The sequence below is a fragment of the Stenella coeruleoalba genome (genome assembly GCF_951394435.1).
Source record: "Stenella coeruleoalba genome assembly, chromosome: 10".
Taxonomy (NCBI): domain Eukaryota; kingdom Metazoa; phylum Chordata; class Mammalia; order Artiodactyla; family Delphinidae; genus Stenella; species Stenella coeruleoalba.
In genome coordinates, this window is record NC_137156.1 from 40765375 (window position 1) to 40791732 (window position 26358).

General features: G+C 40.7%; 1 protein-coding gene across 2 annotated transcripts in view; it reads left to right on the top strand.

Moving 5' to 3' along the window:
• ILRUN (inflammation and lipid regulator with UBA-like and NBR1-like domains) overlaps positions 1-26358 on the top strand; it is a 122149-nt gene that overhangs the window by 83898 nt on the left and 11893 nt on the right. Inside the window, exon 4 of one of the 2 annotated variants that reach the window (XM_079935191.1) lies at positions 12987-13090. In XM_079935191.1, coding sequence (XP_079791317.1) covers positions 12987-13090 — 104 coding nt within the window. Of the gene's footprint in view, positions 1-12986; positions 13316-26358 lie in introns of both variants that reach the window. The other variant, XM_079935190.1, reaches the window with a different exon arrangement.

Here is a 26358-nt window from a genome sequence, read left to right on the forward strand (position 1 = left end):
AAGTATACAGGTCAGTGGCATTAAGCTCGTTCACATTGTTATACAGCCATCATCACCATCTATCTCCAGAACTCTTGCAAAACTGAAACTCTGTACCTATTAAATAATAACTCCTCTTCTCCCTCTCCCTCCAGCCCCTGACAGCCACCATTCTACTTCCTGTCTCTGAATTTGACTATCTGGGTACCTCATATAAGTGGTATCACACAGTTTTTGTCCTTTTGTGACTGGCTTTTATATCAGTTCATGTTAAAGTTTCATCCAAGTTGTAACATGGCTGAGAATTTTCCAACTTTACAAGGCTGAATAATCCATTGTATGTATATCTCACAGTTTTAAAATCATTTATCTATCAATGTACACTTCGATTGCTTCTACCTTTTGGTATTATGAATAATGCTGTTATGAAAACGGGTATACATATATCTCTTTGAAACTCTGCTTTTAGTTCTTTTGGGTATATACCTAGAAATGGGATTGCTGGACCATATGGCAATTCTATTTTTAATTTTTTAAGGAAATGCCATACTGGTTTCCATAGTGGCTGTACCATTTTACCCTCCCACCAGTGTGCAAGGGTTCCAGTTTCTCCACATCTTGCACAGACTTGTTATTTCCTGTTTTTTTGACAGTAGCCATCCTAATGAGTGTGAGGTAGTATCTCATTATGGTTTTGATTTGTAGTTCCCTAATGATGAATGATATCAAGCATCTTTACCTGTGCTTTTAGGTCCTTCAGTTTGTTCACGTCCTTTGCCCATTTTTCCCTCCAGTGTGAATACTTTTATATAACTGAGGGAAAATAAGCCACATATTTTGAAGATGAATCCGTTGAGAAGATAATAGTAAATTTTTAAAAGGAGATTTCTATAGTCAGTTGACTATTCCATTCACATTAAAACTCTCAATTGAAAAGGGTTTTTGTTTTTGTTTTAATGTACAAAGAGCTAGCATTGTTTCTGTGGTAAGGTAGATGTCCTGGATGACCCATTCAAGAAGTTAGCTTAGTCCAACTTAATTAAGCCCATCTCCTTCGTGTACTGTTGGGAAACACTGGTGGTACATATTGAGGCTGTACTTTTGGATCGTACTGTGCAGGTTTGAGCAGATGCAGCAAGAGCAAGAACCTTGGCCTGATTTTCTTGGATGGTTCCATTAGAGCTGCTGGTGACCCATCTTGCTTTCTCATATGCAGCGAGGCAAAAGGCCCTTTGCCCATTTTCAAATCAGGTTATTAGTTTTATTTTGTAGGAGTTCTTTATATATTTTGGATATTTGCCCATTATCAGATATTGATTTGTAAATATTTTCTCCATTCGGTGTTTGCCTTTGCACTCTGTTGATTGTGTCCTTTGATGCACAAAAGTTTTAATTTTGATGTAGTCCAGTTTATCTTTTTTCTTTGGTTGCCTGTGCTTTTGGAGTCAAATCCAAGAAATCACTTCCAAATCCAGTGTCATGAAGCTTTCCTTCTGTTTTCTTCTCAGAGGTTTAGTTCGTACGTTTAGATCTTTGATCCATTTTGAGTTAATTTTTGTATATGGTGTAAGGTAAGGATCCAAATTCATTCTTTTGCATGTAGATATCCAGTTTTCTCAACACCCTTTGTTGAAAAGACTTCCCTTCCCCATTGAATGCTCTTAGTATTCTTGTCAAAAATCATTTGACCATAAATGTGAGGGTTTATTTTTGAGCTCTCCATTCTATTCCGTGGTCTATATGTCTTTCTGCCAATACCACACTATTTTGATTACTGTAGTTTTGTAGTAAGTTTTGAAATCAAGAAGTGTGAGACCTCTAACTTTGTACTTCTTTTTCAAAATTATTCGGCTTTTAGTGATGCTGAGATTAATCAAAGTGTTCAAGTGGTGACAGCCTGATCCCTCCAAAGTTCCTCCCCATCAACCAACCTTTTGTCTAATGGTTTTGTTCATTGATTATTGCCTGAATCATTTCAATTAGGGATTACAAAGTGGCAATTTTTTCCCACATATATTAGCTAGAGTAGTTTTGGGCGGAGGAAACATTTATTTATCAACAATGACTTATTTTCCTGAAATTCAGTTTTACAAATTAGGCTAGATTAAATGCTTAGTTCTTTACCTTTAATTGCCAGTTCTTTAGAGTAAGGGTTTGGTGCTTTATTTACTTTCAGTGAAACTAGTGAATGAAGAGGAGGATCAAATATTATATTCCTTTTTTATAGGTATCATAAACTCTTAGATTTTATATAGGAAACCTGTTTTACTGTCATTGGTAGAGTCCTCCAGCGACAGTTAGACATAGGCAATCATCAGACATTACTCTTAGCATTGAATCTAACTTCCAACAGTGCAACACAGTAAATATTTTTTTAATGTCACACTGCTAAGTATTTCTGCATAAATAATTTTCTTTCTTTTTTTAAAAATAATTTTCTATTGAGCACCTATTCTGTGTCAGTCACCATCCTAGGAAAATTATTATTATTATTATTATTATTTTGCAGTACGCGGGCCTCTCACTGTTGTGGCCTCTCCCGTTGCGGAGCACAGGCTCCGGACGCGCAGGCTCAGCGGCCATGGCTCACGGGCCCAGCCGCTCCGCGGCATGTGGGATCCTCCCGGACCGAGGCACGAACTCCTGTCCCCTGCATTGGCAGGCGGACTCTCAACCACTGCGCCAACAGGGAAGCCCGGAAATTTATTTTTAATCTCCAATTCTTACTCTTGTCCCCCTTTGACCTAGCGTGTTGGTTTTTTTGTTTTTTTTTTTCTTGAGTATGTAGAACATTTCTGTGATCCTAAGTCTCAATTTAGGAATGGTGTATTTAGAAAGGTCTCCCTCCTGTTCTGTCCCCTTCAGATAGTGCCTTCCTCTTCCTGTAAGTGCTCATTTTTATTTATTCATTTATAGATTATCCATTCAGTGTTGCATTTTGTTTTGTTTTGCAGACACCAGCAAATGTATATAAATGTGTCCTTTTTCTTACAAAGAAGTGTCATGACTATAGATATTGATCTGCATCTTACTTTTTTTCACTTCATAATTATATTCTAGAGATCACTGTAGAAATAGTCATTCATTTTTATGGCTGTGGCGTATCCCCTCAGGTAGATATGTCTTCATTTTTCTAGCTTAGTCCCCACTGATGGACATTTGAGTTATTTTAAACTTCTTCCAATACAAAATTTAAAAATCCTTTGGAGAGGGGCTTCCCTGGTGGCGCAGTGGTTGAGAGTCCGCCTGCCGTTGCAGGGGACAGAAATTCGTGCCCCGGTCCAGGAAGATCCCACATGCTGCGGAGCGGCTGGGCCCGTGAGCCATGGCCGCTGAGCCTGCGCGCCCGGAGCCTGTGCTCTGCAACGGGAGAGGCCACAACAGTGAGAGGCCCGCGTACCGCCAAAAAAAAAAAAAAAAAAAAAAAAAAATTCCTTTGGAGATGTAATATTGGCACACATTATTGTTTTACATGCCTTGAAACAATAACTATAGATTGGATTGATTAAAAAAATTTTCTTGCTTTTACATATAATGTCATATTATTAATTTTCCTCCTCCAGCTTCTTCCCCATTTCTCTGCTCTCTTTCATAGCAGAAGTCCTTCAAACATTTAGTATCAGTAATGGCTATCTCCACCTCCTGTTTCCTAGTCTCACGAATTTTTTCCATTCAGGCTTCTGTCCCTACCATTCCACTAAAACTGCTGCTCTTTTCAAAATCACCAGTGACCTGCATGATACTACATCCAGTGCTTTGTTCCCAGTTTTCAACTTACTTGATTTATTAGCTGGATTGGCCCCACTTAATAACTCTGTTCTCCTTGAAACACTTTTGTCATTAGGCTTCTAGAATACTATATACTCCTGGTTTTTCTTTATTCTTGGGGCTGCTCCTTCTCTTTCTTTTTTTGACCTTCTTATCATTGAATTCACTCTTCTTTCCTTATATTATCAGCTGGTGGGGAGGGCAGTTGTACAGGAAGGGAAGACTGGTAGGAAGGGGTGGAGTCTCTGCTTCTAGGAGTTGAGGCTGGGAGGGGGAAGAGAGGAAGGCGTCTGGGTTCAGAGATCACCTGAAACAAGCCTGTAGTCTGACAAAACCAGATAGACATACGTGGTGAGGGAAGACACTCCAGGTGACCTGTGGGATGCCGTGCGGTAAGAGGGAGGAGGGAAGCAGCTTCTGTAAGGTTGGGTTCCTGCTGAAGGATTCTGAGGAGGCTCTAGGGAAGTGGGATCAATTTTGGATTGGCTGCTGTTTCTGAGGCAGGACTAGAAGTGAGGATTAATTAGGGCTTGGGTGCTATCGTGGGTGGCAGTTGGGTATCCTTAGTAATAGATGGCTGTAACAAAGCTGGTCTGGGAGCGTCGTTGGTAAGAAAGCAGTAGCCACTCAGAGAGGGTCATTATAGCATTTTACAGCTGCTGTATGACCTTGGGAGAAATAGTGTTTCCTGTTTCCTTTGTACCTGCCTTTATCTGTGTCTGTCCTCCCAGCCCGATTAATGGCAATTTGGGTTTTTTTCCCCATTCTGAGCTGATTTCATCTTTTGTCTCAGACATGTTTTCACTCTTTGTTTCATGGCACTGATTTTACTGGGTTTGGGAAGTAGGGATCCTTATTTCCTCAGACCTGAAGTAAATAACTAAGTGATTCAATGATCGCGATTGCCTGCCCCCCCACCCCCGCCACACACACAAGTTAAGGCAAAAGCTCATGTGTTTTTATTTTTTGTAATTTTTATTTTTGTCTGCATTGGGTCTTCATTGCGGTGCGGGTGCTTCTCTTGTTGCGGAGCGCGGGCTCTCGCTGCGCGGGCTCAGTAGTTGTGACTCGTGGGCTCTAGAGCGCAGGCTCAGTAGTTTTGGTGCAAGGGCTTAGTTGCTCCGCGGCATGTGGGATTTTCCTGGACCAGGGATTGAACCCATGACCTCTGCATTGGCAGGCAGATTCTTAGCCACTGTGCCACCAGAGAAGTCCCTCATGATTATTAAATAGGGCATGATTTGAAAAAATTGTGAAGAGGAGTAGTCTCTTTTTTGTTGCCATTTCTGCTTTTCTTTCTGAGCCCCTCTTCCTATTATGGGCACTGGGGACTCCTCACTGTCTTGTCTTATCCAGGCTTCCAGTGCTCTTTCCTGGGCTTCTCTTTATCTTCTCCCCTTTGTGAACTTGTGCCCGTTGGTTGATCTGATAATGGCGTTAATGTAGCTTAATATGTTCCTTTAGGGGGCATTTGCATTTTAAAATGAAATTCTTGAGAATAATATGAAACTAAGGAATAAGTCTTTAATGCACACTGTGGCAAGATGGGGTGAGGAGTGAGAATGGGTAGGGAAGCAGAGCTGAGTAGAGGCAGCCCTTCAACAGTCACTCTGCTGTAGATGGGGCCTAGGCCCCAGAAAACAGGAGTTGTCCTCTGAGGAGCTAATGAACTGGAGTCTGGCTGTCCCATCTTCCCCTGTAGATGCTGAGGTAGGTGTTGTGTTCATAGAGAGTGAAAGTATCTGAGTGCCTGGGCAGGTGTCATGAGAGCCAGGCATGTGTTGAGTAAACAGTGTAGAAAAACAGACTGGAAGTTGAGACTGGAAAGAGGCAGACACAAAAAAGATACTCATAATGTTGACCTTTGCACTACTTACTGTCAGGGCATGTTTCAGGCCACTAGTTTACCAGTGCTCAGACTCTCTCCTTTCAGGCCTCTCTCACTGACGCCAAGCAGCACATATCCAGCCTTCCTACTCTAGAAATGAAAGGTGAGCCCGTAGCTTGTAGCCCAGCAGCTGACTAGAGCCTGTTTACCTCTACAGACCCAAGTTGTTTCTTAATTCTCAGGGGAAATGTGGGGTTCCTGTTGTGCTATGAAGATGAGTTGAGCTTTAGGAAGGATTTGAATTTGCAACCTCCAAATCTAGAAGTGGCCCCCCTGGTTATCTTGTAGGTACATGCAGGCTAAAGCTAGCCTGTGTCTCCTGGTGCTCTTACAGCTCTTAGGGACGAGCCCAAGGTAGTTGCTCTAGAGATCAGAAGCCTATAAGATTTCAGTCCTAACCACAGTTGGAATTACTTTGAGGTGTCCTTGTAAACTGGATTTTTGAAGGTGGTGCTTTACCGAGTCCCCTACCTTTCCCCTTCAGAAACCCAGACCAAGTGGAACCTATTAATGTGGCAGTTTATTGCTTGCTTTTTGTGGCTTCCATTTGCATCTTCTGTGTGCCAGAGGCAGGCTCTGGAACTAGTCAGGCAGCTTCAGCCGAACATCCACATCAAGATGGTTCATTTGTGCAGTCATTGCTGTTCCCCCTGTTTGAAGACTGTTAATGTCTTTATGGCACTGCTGAGAAGGGGTTGCACTGGAAGGGCAAGATCTCCCTGCAGATGGGAATGACTTGTGTGTCCAGTTGATGATGTGGTCTTTTTGAGACTTCTGAAGAATTGAGTGCGTGACAGCCCCTCCTGCCTGCCCTGCTACAACCTTGTTCTACCCCCTGCTAGATCAAAGCACTCTCCTTTATAGTCACTTCACTACAGAGAGAATTGTTTGTGTTGGCTCTGTTACAACTTTAACTCTTAGTGTTTGAAAGTACACTTTTTAAATGCTATACTAATTTCTTTTAGTAAACTTTACTTTGGAACAATTTTAGATTTACAGTAAAGTTTCAGAGGTGATACAGAGTTCCCATATACCCAGTTTCCCCCATTGTTAGCATCTTACATAATCACGGCACACTTGCTAGAATGAAGACATCAACATTTGTACATTACTATGAGCTCAACTGCAAACTTTGTTTAGATTTCATCAGTTTTTCCACTTAGGAATCTTCTGTTCCAGAAACCAGTCTAGGGTCCCATATTGCATGTCTCCCAGTCTCCTCTGGTGTGTGACAATTTCTCAGTCTTTTCTGTGTTTTTCACGACCCCTGATAGTTTTGAGGAACACTGGCAAGTATCCTTTATATAAAGTATCCTTTATAACAGCGGACCTCAACCTTTTTGGCACCAGAGACCAGTTTTGTGGAAGACAATTTTTCCACGGATGGGGGTGGCTGTGGTTTTGGGATGATTCAAGCACATTACATTTATTGTGCACCTTATTTCTGTTATTATTACATTGTAATATGTAATGAAATAATTATACAACTCACCATAATGCAAAATCAGTGGGAGCCCTGAGCTCGTTTTCACTTGCCACTGACTGATGGAGTTTTGATGAGTCTGCAAGCAGTTGATTTATTATGGTCTCTGTGCAGTCAAACCTCTCTGCTAATGATAGTCTGTATTTTCAGCCACTCCCCAGCACTAGCATCACCGCCTCAACTCCACCTCAGATCATCAGGCATTAGAGTCTCATAAGGAGCACTCAACCTCGATCCCTCGCATGCGCAGTTCACAGTAGGGTTCGTGCCCCTCTGAGAATCTAATGCCGCCGCTGACCTGACAGGAGGCGGAGCTCAGGCGGTAATGCGAGCGACGGGGAGCGGCTGTAAACACAGATGAAGCTTTGCTTGCTCACCTGCCATTCACCTCCTGCTGTGCAGCCCAGTTCCTAATAGGCCATGGACAAGTACCAGTCTGTGGCCTGGGGGTTGGGGACCCCTGCTTTATAATGTCCCCCAGTCTGAGCTTATCTGATGTTTTCCACATGGTTAGGCTGATGTTATGGGTTTGGGGAAGAATACTGTGAAGGTGAAGTGGCCTGTGGGGGTGGAGGGTACTTGATATTTGCATAACATCACTGTTGATATTAACCTTGGTCACTAGGTTGAGTAGTTTGTTTGCCAGTTTCTGCACTGTAAAGTTACACCTTTTCTCTTTCCCTACTCTATCACTAAGATAGAGTGGGTGGGAGAGTGTGTAGAATTTTGTTTTTTTTGTTTTTTTTGTTTTTGAATTTTGTTATTTTTTAAAATATTTATGCCCTGCCGGGTCTTGCAACATGCGAGCTCTTTTTAGTTGCAGCATGCAAACTCTTAGTCTCAGCATGCATGTGGGATCTAGTTGCCCGACCAGGGATTGAACCCGGGCCCCCTGCATTGGGAGCGCAGAGTGTTACCCACTGAACCACCAGAGAAGTCCCTGGGGGGTGTATAGAATTAAGCTCCACCTCTTGGAAGGGAGAGTATCTTTATATATTATTTGGAATTCTTTGTAAGGAAGTTTGTCACTTCTTCATTTATTTATATAACTATGGACTCATAGTTAATAAATATACTCATGTATATTTATTTTATAGTTGGAGTTACAGTCCAGTGCTACATTATTTATTTTGTTGCCCAGATTGTTCCAGCTCCAGAGGGAGCTCTTTCAGGTGGCTCCTGTATCCCTTTAACCTGCCCCTATCCTTTTGTGTTTTGACCACTTCCTTACTTTCTGGTACAACAAGATGTTCCAGGCTTTTCTTATATTTTCCATGCCCCAGCCCTAGAATCAGCCATTTCTCCAAGAAGCCCTTGTTCTTTTTATTGGAGAGTAGTATTTAGAAACTTCTGAGCACTAGGTATGTTCATTGCTAGCGGGGTATCATTACTTCTAGGCCATCTTAGCAGATAGGGCTAGATAGTATATGTATACATACTAACCTTTGTATACAGACATATCTATAATTGTTTCTGTGTTTCGTTTATATTGATGTCTCTGGCTTTAATCCAGTACCACAGGGTTTATTTTAGAATTCCTTCTTTGCTTGCTTTCCTGTAATATCCTTCTTTGATAACGAAAAACCTTGCTCCCACCATCCATTTACTTATTTGTTCAACCCAGTATACCTGTACCCTTACTGTACATATATTGTAACCTATATTCCCACAAGAAACAAATTTACCAGTTCTAATATTGTACTGTTTTTAACAATTCTATTTTAGTGGACAAATCATAGGTACTTGTTTACATTTATTATGATGTGATTTGACCCATGATGCTAGCTTTTAGATATATGCAAATGTTTTTAATATTCTTACCATAATCTGAGATGTCTTTGTATGTCAGCATGATTGATTAAGATTATGGACTTGGGCTCAAAGTAAAATATTTTCCTTTTACTCTACACTTCTCATAGTCTAAACTTAAGAAATAAAAGGTTATGTTCTCTCGTCAGTAATTTATTACACATTTCTACAAAAGGAAATGTATACTTATTATTAACAAGGTTTATACTTATTATTAAAGGTTTTATCATATGTAAAAAGGACAAGTTGAATGAAATAATATTTACAGTACCTTCTAGGTCCAAAGTTCTGTCTCAGGTGCTTTTTAAAAATTACTTTAAGGCAAGACCTTCTAAAATTGGTTTCTCCATTGGCTTACTAAGCCCTGACTGTGTAGGCTTGGCACTTGGTTTTACTTTCTTGGCTACTTTTCTAGGACACCATTCTTGTTTCATATGTCTGTCAGTAAAGATACTAAAATGGGACTGACTTAACTATAGGTTTCGTTCCCTGGGCACTTGGCTTCCCAAATTCCTGTTGGGAAGAAAAATTACGGGTTTAAAAAGCTATACTAAGAGCTGGAAGTTCTTGGTCATCATCATGGCCAACTTCTAACTTGAAGTCTGATCTTAGGCCCATCACTTTTACCTCCAGACCTCAGATCCTTCATCTAGAAAGAGAAGCAGTTCCATTAGATGACCCCTAAGATTCCTTACAGCTGTGATTTTATCATCAGCAATAGTGAAATATCTGGCTGGCAGTTTTAATCTTAGTAATTAAGGTGTTCTGACAAGAACTAGAAATGGTCAACCTCTGAAATAAGCTTATTGGGCTCATCTTCATCCTTTTTATTGTTTGATTCAAAGAAACCCACACACACTATGTGTGGGATGAACACGTTTCCGAAATGTGAGGTCTATAGGTAGTACCTGGAGGGCTCAGAGAGTACCATGTAGAAGGCGTGGTGTACTGTTCATAATGACCCATCACGATAGTAACTTTGGAGGATCAGAACTGGAATTTTAATTATTGGTGTTTATAAATCAGTGACATTCCTTTTACAGCTACTATGTAGAATCTGTGAACAGTACAGAAAAATAGCCAAGGTGAAGAGAGTGTGGTGGCTTTAAGTATGATAAGGCCCAGTGAGTTGTGTTAAAGAAGCTTTAGTTCTCAAAGCCAGGGGGGAAAATGTCATTAGTCTCGTACTGCTAACAGCCTTCAGAACAGTCTGTCCTTTCTCATAAGCATTTAGTTTCCTGAGCTAAGAGAACAAAGACTATTACCTGTAGCTGAGTATGCTAAACATACCATGTACTTACAAAAGGATTTTGGAAAACAGATGGGTGGAAGACAAAAGTAGGAATTAATGTACTGTAAGACAAGGCATATCCGCCTGGAAGAAATGAATAGTAGAGTGAAGGAATGTTGCCTTTGGTTAGAAAGCCTAGAATAAGAGAGCACAGAATGAGTCTCCCTCAGGCTGCCTGCCATTGAATTGTTTTTTAAGGCCCATATCATATTGGTTTATGAGATTGAGCAAGTCTTCAATAAAAGTCATCTGACCCACCATTACTGGCACTGTTACAGATTTCTAAGTGAAATGGTACTCTGCCTTTGTTTACAGTGTTAAATCAGCAGGTTGGACTTTCTTTTTTTTCTAATAAATTTTTTTATTTTTATTTATTTTTGGCTGCGTTGGGTCTTTGTTGCTGTGCGCGGGCTTTCTCTCATTGTGGCGAGCGGGGGCTCCTCTTCGTTGCAGTGCGTGGGCTTCTCACTGCGGTGGCTTCTCTTGTTGTGGAGCGTGGGCTCTAGGTGCGCAGGCTTCAGTAGTTGTGGCTTACAGGCTCTAGAGTGCAGGCTCAGTAGTTGTGGCGCACAGGGTTAGTTGCTCCATGGCGTGTAGTATCTTCCTGGACCAGGGCTTGAACCCGTGTCCCCTGCCTTGGCAGGCGGATTCTTAACCACTGTGCCACCAAGGAAGCCCAGGTTGAACTTTTATGATACTAGTTTACGTAAAGATTCACATTTGCTTTAATGGTAAGTGTGTCTGGGATGTATGCCTATTCCTGTGATCCATACTAGTGTTGCTAGTGGCTTTCTTCCTCTTCACAGGAGGTAAAAAGAGTTGCTCATTATAGAAGTGAACAGTAGATGTCACTGCATCTCTACTTACTAAGGTTTTGGCTCATAGCTGTTTGGATACAACCAAGTTCTTAATACAGCTTCCAAATCACTAACCTTAAATCGAGTATTTATGGCTCTCTGACACTTAAGATCCCCTTCCTCAGCTGTAGAACCCAGATTGAAAATTGAGAACAAACACAGCCCAAGAGTTTTCCTTAGTTTCCTTCAATTTCCTTTTTAGTGTATTTGTTCTAGGCTTATATATTATACAGTAGTCCACCACTTATCTGTGGGGCATATGCTCCGAGACCCCTAGTACGGATGTTGAAACCACAGACAGTACTGAACTCTATATATACTGTGTTTTTTCCTATACATACCTACCTATGATAAAGCCTAATTTACAAATTAGGCACAGTAAGAGATTAACAACAATAACTAATAATTCAGTTGAACAGTTATAACAATATACTGTAATCAAAGTTATGTGAATGTGGTCTCTCTCTCTCAAAATATCTTATTATCCAAATTTAATGCCTTTTCCATCTTAACTAAGCACTTATCACTCACTGTGGCTCTCACTTTTGCAGTACCCGATTGTGATTGTCGATCTGATAACTTAGATGGCTACTAAGTGACTAACGAGCAGATAGCGTATATAGCGTGGATACGATGGACAAAGGGATGATTCACATCCAGATAGGATGGAGCAGGACAGTGAGAGATTTCATCACACTACTCAGAACAGTGTGCAATGTAAAACTTATGAATTGTTTACTTCTGGCACTTCCCATTTAATATTTTTGGACCACCATTGACATGGGTAACTGAAACCATGAAAGTGAATCATGGGTAAAGGAGACTACTGTATTTCCATGTAGCTAACTGGTGAAGTTTTATCTGCCTCTTCCTGTCAATCTTATACCACTTGTTTAGGAGCCTGAACAATTTTTCATATTTGTTTTCAACAAGGTTCACACTTAAAAGCTTCTTGGCCTTTCTATAGCTTGCTTTGAAAACCTTCCATCAGGAAAGTAGATGCCACTGTTCTCTGAATTGAGGTGCTGAACATCAAATTGAAGTGCCGCTTACTTTATTCATTTCTTTTTGAACCCATGGCTTTGACAGTTGAGGAAATAAAGAACTGAACTATGACCAAAAGTCCGACAGTGCATCTTTTAAAACAAATCTCTTATGGTTTCAATGTAGATGGTAGGGTTTCCCTATCTGACAGAAAGGCAAAGTTGGTATTAAATTGGATTATTTTATCAATAGAAAGTCTCAGGCATACTAAATTTTGGTATCTTTTGAACACATAGATGGTGAAAATAGCCAGGGTGATATCTGTTCTAATATGTCAGGATTAGTGCTGGCTTACAACTGTGTCCTGGTGTAATTAATAACTCCCTCTTTTACTCTCAGTTGTCCTAGTTTGGGCAGGTCACTCTAAATTGCCCCAAAGTGTGTGTGGGGGGGTGTTGATAAGTTGCAGTTTTAGTAATTATAAGCATTATTTTTGACTCAAGAGTTATGCCTGCCCTGAGTTTTCTGAGTTAACCATGTACAAAATAAAGCAAAAACCGCAAAGAGCTTGTAATTCTGGAAAAATAGCTTTTGGGTTTCTATATATTGATCATTGTTCTCTGGAGTAATGATTTCCAAAATATGGTTATGCATCAAAATCAACTAGTAACCTTTTTACAGATAGTTTCATGGGTCTCACCACAGACCTCTGCTGAATTTGTACCAGAGTATGAATTTGACGTTACCAAAAATGTAGAACTGCATGCAGTGCAAATGTACTGGATAACTTTGTCAGTAAGCTTCTAAACTAGCATGTAGAGAAACATTTCTTCTTATGGTTTGGGTGGTGTTTGGGGTTCTCTGTGGTGGCTGCTTTGAGCCTTGAGGGTATGCCTGGCATTGACATGAATTGCCTTTTTGTTTCAGATGTCATCTGGGTCATTCTCAGTGTGGAGGTGGGTGGACTTTTAGGAGTAACGCAGCAGCTGTCATCTTTTGAAACGGAGTTCAACACACAGCCACATCGCAAGGTAGAAGGAAACTTCAACCCGTTTGCCTCTCCCCAAAAGAACCGACAATCAGATGAAAACAACTTAAAAGACCCTGGGGGTTCCGAGTTCGACTCGATCAGCAAAAACACATGGGCTCCTGCTCCTGACCAAACCGAGCAAGATGAGAATAGACTCTCACAGAACTCTGTAAATCTGTCCCCCAGCAGTCACGCAAACAACTTATCAGTAGTGACTTACAGTAAGGTAGGTGCCCTCGGAGAAGAGGAGAAGGGGTAGGTGGTGGGCCTTGGGATTTGTGATACTCCTTCATGGCAAACCTAGAAGCCTAGAATGTTCTTTAAGACTGCTTAGCTCTCCTGCCAATGCAACAGCACAAAAACCTACCCCTTCTCCCCTCCCCCCTCCCCCATCTCCATGTCCTGTGGATGTTACTCCATCCACATTTATAATTTACTGCTGTCTCTCTGCTCTGGTTTGGGTGCTGAAAGAACAGAGTTCTTTACCTTTAGCGTTAAAAAAAAAAAAAAAGAAAAGAAAGTCAAAATATCACCAGCCATTCTTCCAGTGTGAATGCATATACCAAGTGTAGGGCAACAGCACACCTTTGGAATTTGTTCCTGCTGTGTCTTTTTGGTTTTGGGTGGGGTGTTTTTCCTGAGGAAATAAACCAAAAAAAAGCTCAATTATTTATCCTAATGTTGTATCCTATCCAAATGTTGTTGGGCTTCCACTTTATTTACCTAGTCTGCATGTCTTCTTGTTGATGTCTTTCCAGTCTCTTATGGCCCATCTACCTCCTCACCTACAACCCAGAGTGGCTCAAGTGATATTTTGACTTTTCATGTGTGAGGAATGAGAGAATTGTTTGTTAAGTTAATCATGATTTTAAATATTCTGATTGTTCTAAGACAGTCTTCTAGGTGTTTGATTTCTTGATCTGTTTCGCTATGCTTGATGATTAAACAGCACCTTCCATACTCCGCCGAGTTGACTATGGTTCCTGGTTGTTGGTTTTGGTAGGTTGAATAAAGCCCTGATGCTAAGCGCTAACTGTTGTAGGTGATTTGTGTGGCAGGGCCTGTGAACATTCCTGTTCGTTCTTCTCTGATTAATAATGTGGTGTATTAGGCCCAGCCTCCCACCTATATAATCGTATAACTGTTAAGTCTTTCCTTGCTTTGTGTTGGCATTCACCCTCAAATTTTTAAAAATAATGTTTATTTGAGGGACAACTCACTCTCTTGTAAGAATGGCATTTTTCTGACCAGTGCTTTATATGTGGTCTAGATCCAGAGGCAAATTAAGAAAAGAAACTTGGTGATATGAATTCTCTTTCTCCACAGGGACCAGTAAGAGGGACTTCATTCAACAGTAGTGCAACAGGATTGATTTATTGGTTGGATGGTCATTCTAAAGGATTGTGTGGAATCATGTTAGTCATACAGGATATGAGAGAAGTAAATTGGCAAGGCAATAAATGGCTTATATTTGAGGAAAGACTTCACATCTTAATACTCTAACAAAAGATTTTCCACTAAGTTCCTATTGCTCCAGATTTTTCTTCCTTAAATTTAACCCTCCAGGGTATGACTGTTCTGGGTGGTATAGGCCCTAGGCTAAGCATGCCCTGTTAGAAGGAGAACTTTAGGGCAGTTGAGTGTAATGGGAAGATGAGAGTTGGAGGAGGCAAAACCAGTTGCTCCAGTGCTTTCTGTAATGGAAGCCCCTTCACCCAACTGTGAACTCCCTGGCTTAGCTATCACTGTAGTCTTAGGAGAGGGCTGGTGTTCCTGGCCAGTGCACTGCAGTCTTTTTCCTGAGTTGTGAGCCTGTTTGTTGTTTTTCACTCCTTTAGGGCTTTAAGGACTGATGCCTTTTAAGTCTGTCATTGCCCTGGCCCAGGGTGAGGTGGGGGTTGTTTGAATGGATTACCTACCAGCCTTAATTGAGGTCCTGCCATGCTGCTCTTTTTTGGAAGGGCTGGGCTATGGTGAGGCTATTGAGATATTTCTTGAGGTTGATGAACTCATGGTATGTTATGTAATTTTTTTCATGAACTCTGTAGAATCATTTAGAAATAACATTTTCAAGAACCACAGAGAAAAGGTTCTCATTGGAGACGATATACAAGACTGTTGCCTATAATGCATTGAGAATATGGCACTTGGACCCCAAAGAGAAATCGGAGCCTCCTTTTCTTCTTAAGTTAAGCAGTCCTCTTAAATCAAGTCCTCTGAAAGCATTTCTGGCTAAAGTTGAGTCAACTCCACCTCTTAGGGCTCCTTAGAAATGGGGTAGGGTATAGATAGTTATCAGAAAGTACTTATTAACACATTTCTGCACTGATGTACAGAGCAGTGTAGATTATTGAGTAAAGAAACTTGAAGAATAAAAGAAGTTATCCCTACCAACCAGCAGCTCACAGTACAGTAGGGGAGATGAAACACGCATACAATTCAGTCAAGGTGAAGTATGAATTTGGTCAGTAGAGCACAGCACAGTCAAAATGTATAATTTGTGTGCATGGCTGGGGGTTAGAGTTACGTAAGGCAGAAATGAAGTAGAGATGGAGTTGATGGAAAGGGCTTTTCAAAGAATGGACAGATTTGGAAAGACAGGAAGGATGATGGTAGGAGAACAGTTGAAGTGCTGAGGGCAGAATACTGAGTAAGGGATGTGTGGTCAGGAGATACGGGTGATGGACAGTGGGAGATACATTCAGTTGGTTGCAGTGTGTTCCTTTGGATGAAGTAATTTGATGAAAAAATTTGGATGAAATAATTACAAATGGCTTCGAAAAGAATTGGAACTATACTTAAATGAATACCTTAAGGCAGAGATAATTCATGATTCTAAGCATTTGTGTTTGGCTTGAGAATATAGATTTATTTATTTTTAAAGGCAAGAATACTTGAGGTTCTGAAGGGCTATAAGTGGCAAGATCAGGTATATACTAGAGTTATGTTTTAACCGTTCCTATGTGCCAGGTAAGTGCCAAGTACTTTACATGTATCATCTTCATATTTTGGTAAGAAAATAAAAGCTCCGAGGGGCTAAGTAACTTACCTCAGTATCACACAGCTAGCAAGAGGCAGAACTAGGATTCACATCCAGGCACCACGTTACTAAAGGTATTAGTAGGTGAACCTGGGCTTTCCTTAGATCTTCCTGTTGGAATGGAGGCTGTGTTGAACGAAAGCATTAACTGAGTTGATGAGCAGTGTCATCAAGGTGTGAAAGAAGCAGAGTTGAAATAAGATAAGTGGCTCTAATGTAAACTGAGGATTGCGTGTGGCGTCTTTTTTTTTTTTTGAAGAGTTCCCCTGTTTGTTGAGTCTTTAAAGTAGTGATTTCTTTTTCTGGTTGGTAAAATAAAAACTTTTTAAACTCTCAGGGTGTACCAACCATGTGGGCTTAATAATAAATAGCCCTTTTTATTTATGAGTGAGTGGAAAGGATGAGAGCCCCCTAGAGCGCTAGAGTTGGGGCAAGTGTGTTCAGTTCACACCAGGTGCCATCTTTATTGGATGGGTTGGAGGAGTACCTGATGCCCTGGTATCAGGGATCACTGAGTTGGCAATAGATCTGATTTACTCTAAAGAAATTCCCTGCCTGCCCTGAAGGCTGGGAAAGAACATGACGCTCTTGGAAGCCCATGACCACAGTTTTAGTAGGTAGATAGTTTCCTGCTGTCTCCATAGTTACAGTTTAACTTGCTAAGGTTGGTAGGATGAAATGAAAAGGTTGCTTCATGCATCTTATGTGAGGGTTGGGTGAATGTCAACATAATGGCCCATCTGTCAATGCCAGGAACTGGACACCCCTGGAGCCCTTCCCCAGCTACCCTTGAATAACCCATAAACTCTCCGGACCCAGTGCTCTGTGCCACAGGCAGGGGTGGTGGGGGGAGAATGGGGAAGCTCTGGGTGGGAACGCCTGTCCCAGCTCCATCCCACAACATCCAGAGGGCCTGGGCCTTCCCTGTGTGAGAGCTGTCAGAGGGAGTCAGAAAGGTGAGCAAGTATATGTTGACCTGCTCCAAGGATTCATAAATCTGACTCCATGCTTTTGTTAAAGATTGGCTGGCCTCATTGTCAGCTCAGTTGTGGCTGACCTGTCCCAGGTGAACAATCAGACCAAGTATTGGTGAAGATTAGGTGCTGTTTTAATGAACGCTTTTTATGTGATTAGCCCAAGAGCCTCTGAGGACAAACAGTCACAGTAGGGTAGGTGTTCACTCTATGGACTCAAGGCTAGTCTTGCAATGAATTCTAACTGTGACTCATCTCTGGAGGCCGGGACAGCTTCTGTTTGGACAGTGGTACAGTAGCAAAAAACAATCTGTAGAGGTGTGGAAGGAGAAAATAAGTCATATTGAAATTAGGTACTTCTTTTTCTTACTTGCCAGTAATTTTCACAATTTCTCAATGTTTTCTAAGAAGGCCTTACAGAGGAATAAGACACCAACCAAATGGTCTTATTCAGGACAGCTGGGAATAAGAGTGTGACACCAGGGTGTTCTTCAGGACAACCCAAATGCTTTGCTTCCTTTCTCTGAAGAGTAATGATTTACACTGGGGGAGCTGAAAAGAATCCCAAATTCATTTATTTTGTTACTTGGACTATACGTCTTATTTTGTGTTTGCTCTTATTTTTTTAAAAAAATGTTTGGAGCTGGTGTTTGTCATACTCTCCTCCTTTAAACTGATTACAGCCTGAGCCACTGTTATTACTTCCGCCAAGTGCTGGTTCAAAGGAGAAACGTGTTATTATCTTTGGGAGAGGTTCCTCATGCTTGTCAAGCGTCAGTCCCTGCCGAGTGCCATCTGCCCTGCCTGCCCACGTTTGCACCTGCTTTTCCTCCTCTCTCTCTCTGACAGTCACCCTTTAGTGTGTTTTGGATCTGGAGCTAGAGAAGTTAGTCTGCTTTTATTATATCAGAAATCAACTCTCTTCTAACCTGCTGCTGTCTGTGTTGACTAAGGCATGGAAGAGTTAATTTCTCTCTGTTTAGGTTTAGAAATGTAGTAGAGGTTACAGGGAGAGGTTTGGAAAAGGCAAATATTTTGCTATATGGGCCTGAGGATGTAATGGCTTGTGGATCTTATTATCTACTTTGAAGTAGCCAATCAGTTTAATATAATAATAAGGGATGAGTTTAATAAGGATGGGCCCAACATCTGCTCAGTTCAGAGCACACTGAATTTGACCCAAAAGCAGGTGGTTGGTGTCCTTAGCTGAGCTAATGGCAATAGAGGGCAGTATAACCTTCCCACTGCCATGAAACCTGAGTCTTCGTTCTCAGGGGCAGACCCTTTCCCTGAAAGGTTTAAAGATGGCTCAAAGAGAAGCTGGAAGGAAAACTCGTGTCACTTGATATTCTATCCAACTTGTGTTCTCCTCTGGCAAGGGACAGGTAGCAAATGCACATTACTCCCAGGTGGCGGCCACGGGAGTGCAGTAATCAGAGCTGTAAAGCTACCGTTCATTAAGCACTTACTATGTGCCAGGCACTGTGCTGAGGATTTTTTAAATTTAATTTTTATTGTTAAAATGATCAATGTACATAATTTAAGGAGTCAAGTAGATCTACAAAGTTTATTACAAAAAACGCTAGTCACCTCCCTGCCTCCCAGCCCCCAGTATTTGTTCCCCAGAGGCAGAGGCAGCAGTTTGACATGCATTACTTCATTTAGTCCACACAACAGAACCATGATACAGGCACTGTCATTATCCCTATTTACAGCTGCTGAGACTTGAGGTTCACAGGTTTCATGACCTGCCCAAGGTCATGCAGCTAGAAAGTGGTAAAACAAGGATATGAACAAAACCAGTTGTTTTTGACTCCTGAGCCTGCTCTCTTACGATCCACTACATTGCTTCCTAGTTACAAATAGTGTTCAGGTATGTATTTTTATCAGCTGAACTGACAGCTGTGGGCTAGGGAGAGCATGCATGCTTTCTGTAGTACACTGCTGCATTTCAAATGAGGATCAAACCAATTATTGGCCAGCTATTATGTGACTTCTCTACTGCTAAACCCCTTCTCTCCACAAGCTGTTATCTATGGAAGCTACAGAAATCAGCCTTTCTCTCCAGCCTCTATGAAGGGAAAAGATTCCCTAGAACCTCCATGGTCACTTGGGTTTAGATTTTTGGTGACATTGAAATTTCCGTTAATTCACTTTTGTGACAGCAGCACCTATACCTCTTGAAGTCACCTGTCTATTCCTGATTGTGGCCAAAAGATACAGTCTCTGGAGTTTTCCATTTTTCTGTAATGAATTTAACATCTCCCTTTGAACATACTTAGTATTTTAAAAGTAGAACATACTTAGGGGTGATCTAACTCCCTTTAAAGCCAGATTTAGTTTCTGCAAAGGCCATCTGGAGAAAGAATATTTTACAGTCAGTACAAGTCCTGAGGTAGAAGTTCACCTGGTTTGTTCAAGACCAGAGTGGGTAGGAACGGGGTAGAGGGAAATGAAGTCAGGGGATGAAAGCCAGATCATGGAAGGATTTGTGGCCTTTGTGAAGCTTTGGGCTTTTGCACTGAGGGACAGAAGGAACCACTGAAGGATTTTGAGCAGCGGGGTGATGTGGTCTGACTTCATGCCAGAGAGTAAAAGGATCACTCTCTGGCTCTCCTGTGGAGAGTACAGGGCAAGGATAGAAGCAGGGGACCAGTAGGGAAGTTAGTGCAATCATCTAGGTAAAGAGAATGGGTGTTTTGGACCAGATTGGTAGCAGCAGAGGTAAAAGAGGTCTGTGTCTGGATCTGGTTTGTTAGCTAGAACTAACAGGATTTGCTAATGGGTTGGAAGCGGGGTGTAAGAGGGAATAAATGATGACGCCAAAGTTTTTGGCCTGAGCAAATAAAAGGGTAAAATTGCCATCCACAGAGAGAAGAAAGGCTATGGTAGAGGTGGGGAGAGATCAGGAATTCATTTTGGGTACGTTGGCATCCAGATGGAGGTATCAAGTAGGCTGCTGTATATCCAGATTGGACATAGAGTTTAGGAGAGAGGGTTTGGGTGGAGATAAAAAATTTGGGAGTCATTTCATGTGGATGGTATCTAATGCTATGAGCCTGGCTGCAATCCACAAAGCGATGAGTCTATGTAAAGCAGGGTTTTCTCAGCCAACAGAGTAAGCCTATTGACATTTTAGGCCGGATGCATCTTCTTTTGATTCAGAGGGCAGTGTGGTGTGGATCTTATGCATCGTAAGATGTTCAGCAGCATCCCTGGCCTTTACCCACTGGATGCCAGTAGTACCTCCCTAGCCCCAAGTGTAAGAGCCAAAAACATCTCCAGACATTGCCAAATGCCCCCTGGGGCAGGAGCAAAACTTCCCTACTTGGAAACCATTGGTACAGATGGAGAAGAGGTCCAAGGACTGAGCATAATGCTATCTGTCTAACATGTAAAACTGCTGTTTCTCAAAGCACCTCTACTGCATTTATTCTTATTCTTAATTCACGACACTCTTGTGACTTTTGTAGTTAGTTATACTCTTCATTTGACAAAACAGTAAGGGAGTTGTAAGTGACTTGCTCACATTCACACAGCAAATTGGGGGTGGGCCATGGGCTGGAACCCAGGGAACCCAGTTGGAGTCTAGTGTTCTTCTACACCACACTATGCTGAGGCTTGCTGGCAGAAGCAAAGTTTGTTTGCTGTTCTCTGAAGGTAGTTTATACACTTAGTGTCAGGTTGTAGAGACCTTCTTGTTCATCTTCAGGAGCTACAAAAGAATTTGTGACCAAGAAGGAAGCAGTGCCCAGCAACTGAGGAACCTGCCCCTGTTCGCTGGCAAATTAGCACATTCTGTACAGAAGGGGTTTGCCAGGAGACTCTGGTTTAATGATATTAAGATGTCTCTCTTTTGAAAACCCTGAGGAACCAGCAAAGTCCTCCCAGCCTTGTTGGTGTTTGCATTGGCATGGGTCATGTGTGCATTTTAAAAATAAATCAAGCAAACACTGTGAGCCTTAGAAAATGTCTTTTGTTGTTTGTAACATTACTATCTGACTGAGAATAAAAAGTATTTCCAGGAACTCTCTCTTTTGTACCTCAACAGCTTCAAAGTGGAACGTTCAGCTCCGTCTTCTTTGCTTTGGGACTCTGAGCATTGTTATAGGCTGAGCTGATGCTGGGCAGTCTTGTAGCTGAAACAGAACTAGTGTTTCCCAAGATAGCATATTTTACTTCAGTTGTAAGGACGTATTCTTTTCCCTGTACTCTGAATTTAGCATTTTAATTTCTGATGAAAATTCTCAAAGTGGGACTGGTGAAATTCAAGCAGATAAGTATAATTCAAAAGTATGAGGTTACATAACCTTATCCACCAGAGGGCAGACAGCAGAAGCAAGAAGAACTACAGTCCTGCAGCCTGTGGAACAAAAACCACATTCACAGGAAGATAGACAAGATGAAAAGGCAGAGGGCTATGTACCAGATGAAGGAACAAGATAAAACCCCAGAAAAACAACTAAATGAAGTAGAGATAGGCAACCTTCCAGAAAAAGAATTCAGAATAATGATAGTGAAGATGATTCAGAACCTCGGAAAAACAATGGAGGCAAAGAACGAGAAGATGCAAGAAATGTTTAACAAAGACCTAGAAGAATTAAAGAACAAACAGAGATGAACAATACAGTAACTGAAATGAAAACTACACTAGAAGGAATCAATAGCAGAATAACTGAGGCAGAAGAACGGATAACTGACCTGGAAGACAGAATGGTGGAATTAACTGATGCAGAACAGAATAAAGAAAAAAGAGTGAAATGAAGACAGGGCTTCCCTAGTTGCGCAGTGATTGAGAGTCCACCTGCCGATGCAGGGGACATGGGTTCGTGGCCCGTTCCGGGAAGATCCCACATGCCGTGGAGCGGCTGGGCCCGTGAGCCATGGCCGCTGAGCCTGCGCGTCCGGAGCCTGTGCTCCACAACGGGAGAGGCCACAACAGTGAGAGGCCCGTGTAACGCAAAAAAAAAAAAAAAATGAAGACAGCCTAAGAGACCTTTGGGACAACATTAAACGCAACAACATTCGCACTATAGGGGTCCCAGAGGAGAAGAGAGAGAGAAAGGATGCAAGAAAATATTTGAAGAGATTATAGTCGAAACTTCCCTAACGTGGGAAAGAAAATAGCCACCTAAGTCCAGGAAACTCAGCTAGTCCCATACAGGATAAACCCAAGGAGAAACACGCTGAGACACATAGTAATCAAATTGGCAAAATTAAAGACAAAGAAAAATGATTGAAAGCAGTAAGGGAAAAACGACAAATAACATACAAGGGAACTCCCATAAGGTTAACAGCTGATTTCTCAGCAGAAACTCTACAAGCCAGAAGGGAGTGGCATGATATACTTAAAGTGATGAAAGGGAGGAACCTACAACTAATTTTACTCTACCCGGCAAGGATCTCATTCAGATTCGATGGAGAAATCAAAAGCTTTACAGACAAGCAAAAGCTAAGAGAATTCAGCTCTACAACAAATGCTAAAGGAACTTCTCTAAGTGGGAAACACAAGAGAAGAAAAGGCCCTACAAAAACAAACCCACAACAATTAAGAAAATGGTCATAGGAACATACATATCGATAATTACCTTAAACGTGAATGGATTAAATGCTCCAACCAAAAGACACAGGCTTGCTGAATGGATACAAAAACAAGACCCATATATATGCTGTCTACAAGAGACCCACTTCAGACCTAGGGACACATACAGACTGAAAGTGAGGGGATGGAAAAAGATATTCCATGCAAATGGCAATCAAAAGAAAGCTGAAGTAGCAATACTCATATCAGGTAAGATAGACATTAAAATAAAGAATATTACAAGAGACAAGGAAGGACACTACATAATGATCAAGGGATCAATCCAAGAAGAAGATATAACAATTATAAATATATATGCACCCAACATAGGAGCACCTCAGTACATAAGGCAACTGCTAACAGCGGTAAAAGAGGAAATCCACAATAACACAGTAATAGTGGGGAACTTGTAACACCTCACTTACACCAATGGACAGATGATCCAAAATGAAAATAAATAAGGAAACACAAGCTTTAAATGACAAAATAGAACAGATAGATTTAATTGATATTTATAGGACATTCCATCCAAAAACAGCAGATTACACTTTCTTCTCAAGTGTGCATGGAACATTCTCCAGGATAGATCACATCTTGGGTCACAAATCAAGCCTCAGTAAATTTAAGAAAATTGAAATTATATCAAGCATCTTTTCTAACCACAACGCTATGAAATTAGAAATCAGTTACAGGGAAAAAACGTAAAAAACACAAACACATGGAGGCTAAACAATACGTTACTAAATAACCAAGAGATCATTGAAGAAATCAAAGGGGAAATCAAAAAATACCTAGAGACAAATGACAATGAAAACACCACAATCCAAAACCTATGGGATGCAGCAAAAGCAGTTCTAAGAGGGAAGTTTATAGCTATACAAGCCTACCTCAAGAAACAAGAAAAATCTCAAATAAATAATCTAACCTTACACCTAAAGAAACTAGAGAAAGAAGAACAAGCAAAACCCAAAGTTAGCGAAGGAAAGAAATCATAAAGATCAGAGCAGAAATAACTGAAATAGAAACAAAGAAAACAGTAGCAAAGATCAATAAAACTAAAAGCTTGTTCTTTGAGAAGATAAACAAAATTGATAAACCATTAGCCAGACTCATCAAGAAAAAGACTGAGAGGACTCAAATCAATAAAATTAGAAATGAAAAAGAAGTTACAACAGACACCACAGAAATACAAAGCATCCTAAGAGCCTACTACAAGCAACTCTATGGCAAAAAATGGACAACCTGGAAGAAATGGACAAATTCTTAGAAAGATATAACCTTCCAAGACTGAACCAAGAAGAAATAGAAAATATGAACAGACCAGTCACAAGTAATGAAATTGAAACTGTGATTAAAAATCTTCCAACAAACAAAAGTCCCGGACCAGATGGCTTCACAGGTGAATTCTATCAAACATTTAGAGAAGAGCTAACACCCATCCTTCTCAAATGCTTCCAAAAAATTGCAGAGGAAGGAAAACTCCTAAACTCATTCTATGAGCCCACCATCACCCTGATACCAAAACCAGACAAACATACTACAAAAAAAGAAAATTACAGACCAATATCACTGATGAATATAGATGCAAAAATCCTCAACGAAATACTAGCAAACAGAATCCAACAACACATTAAAAGGATCATACACCATGATCAAGTGGGATTTATCCCAGGGATGCAAAGATTCTTCAGTATATGCAAATCAATCAATGTGGTACACCATATTAACAAATTGAAGAAGAAAAACCATATGACAATCTCAATAGATGCAGAAAAAGCTTTTGACAAAATTCAACATCCATTTATGATAAAAACTCTCCAGAAGATGGGCATAGAGGGAACCTACCTCAACATAATAAAGGCCATATATGACAAACCCACAACAAACATCATTTTCAATGGTGAAAAACTGAAAGCATTTCCTCTAAGATCAGGAACAAGACAAGGATGTCCACTCTTACTGCTGTTATTCAACATACTTTTGGAAGTCCTAGCCTTGGCAATCAGAGAAGAAAAAGAAATAAAAGGAATACAAATTGGAAAAGAAGAAGTAAAACTGTCACCGTTTGCAGATGACATGATACTCTACATAGAGAATCCTAAAGATGCCACCAGAAAACTACTAGAGCTAATCAATGAATTTGGTAAAGTAGCAGGATACAAAATCAATGCACAGAAATATCCTGCATTCCTATACACTAATGATGAAAAATCTGAAAGAGAAATTAAGGAAACACCCATTTACCATTGCAACAAAAAGAATTAAATGCCTAGGAATAATCCTACCTGGGAAGACAGAAGACCTGTATGCAGAAAACTATAAGACCCTGATGAAAGAAATTAAAGATGATACAGATGGAGAGATATACCATGTTCTTGGATTGGAAGAATCAATATTGTGAAAATGACTGTACTACCCAAAGCAATATACAGATTCAATGCAATCCCTGTCACATTACCAATGGCATTTTTTACAGAACTAGAACAAAAAATCTTAAAATTTGTATGGAGACACAAAAGACCCTGAATAGCCAAAGCAGTCCTGAGAGAAAAAGACAGAGCTGGAGGAATCAGACTCTCTGACTTCAGACTATACTACAAAGCTACAGTAATCAAGACAATATGGTACTGGCACAAAAACAGAAACAAAGATCAATGGAACAAGATAGGAAGCCCAGAGGTAAACCCACACACCTATGGTCAACTAATCTATGACAAAGGAGGCAAGGATATACAATGGAGAAAAGACAGTCTCTTCAATAAGTGGTGCTGGAAAAACTGGACAGCTACATCTAAAAGAATGAAATTGAACATTCCCTAACACCATACACAAAAATAAACTCAAAATCGATTAGAGACCTAGATGTAAGACCAGACACTATAAAACGCTTAGAGGAAAACATAAGAAGAACACTCTTTGACATAAATCACAGCAAGATCTTTTTTAATCCACCTCCTAGAGTAATGGAAATAAAAACAAAAATAAACAAATAAACAAACTTAGAAGCTTTTGCACAGCAAAGGAAACCATAAACAAGATGAAAAGACAACCCTCAGAATGGGAGAAAATATTTGCATACGAATCAACAGACAAAGGATTAATTTCCAAAATATATAAACAGCTCATGCAACTCGATATTAAAAAAACAAACAACCCAATCCAAAAAGGGGCAGAAGACCTAAATAGACGTTTCTCCAAAGAAGACATACAGATGGCTAAGAAGCACATGAAAAGCTGCTCAACATCACTAATTATTAGAGAAATGCAAATCAAAACTACAATGAGGTGTCACCTCACACCAGTTAGAATGGGCTTCATCAGAAAATCTATGAAAAACAAATGCTGGAGAGGGTGTGGAGAAAAGGGAACCCTCTTGCACTGTTGGTGGGAATGTAAACTGATACCGTCACTATGGAGAACAGTATGGAGGTTCCTTAAAAAAGTAAAAATAGAATTACCATATGACCCTGCAATCCCACTACTTGGCATATACCCAGAGAATTTCACAATTTAAAAAGACACATGCATCCCAGTGTTCATTGCAGCACTGTTTACAATAGCCACGTTATGGAAGCAACCTGAATGCCCATTGACAGACGAATGGATAAAGATGTGGCACACATATATGATGGAATATTACTCAGCCATAAAAAGGAACGAAATTGGGTCATTTG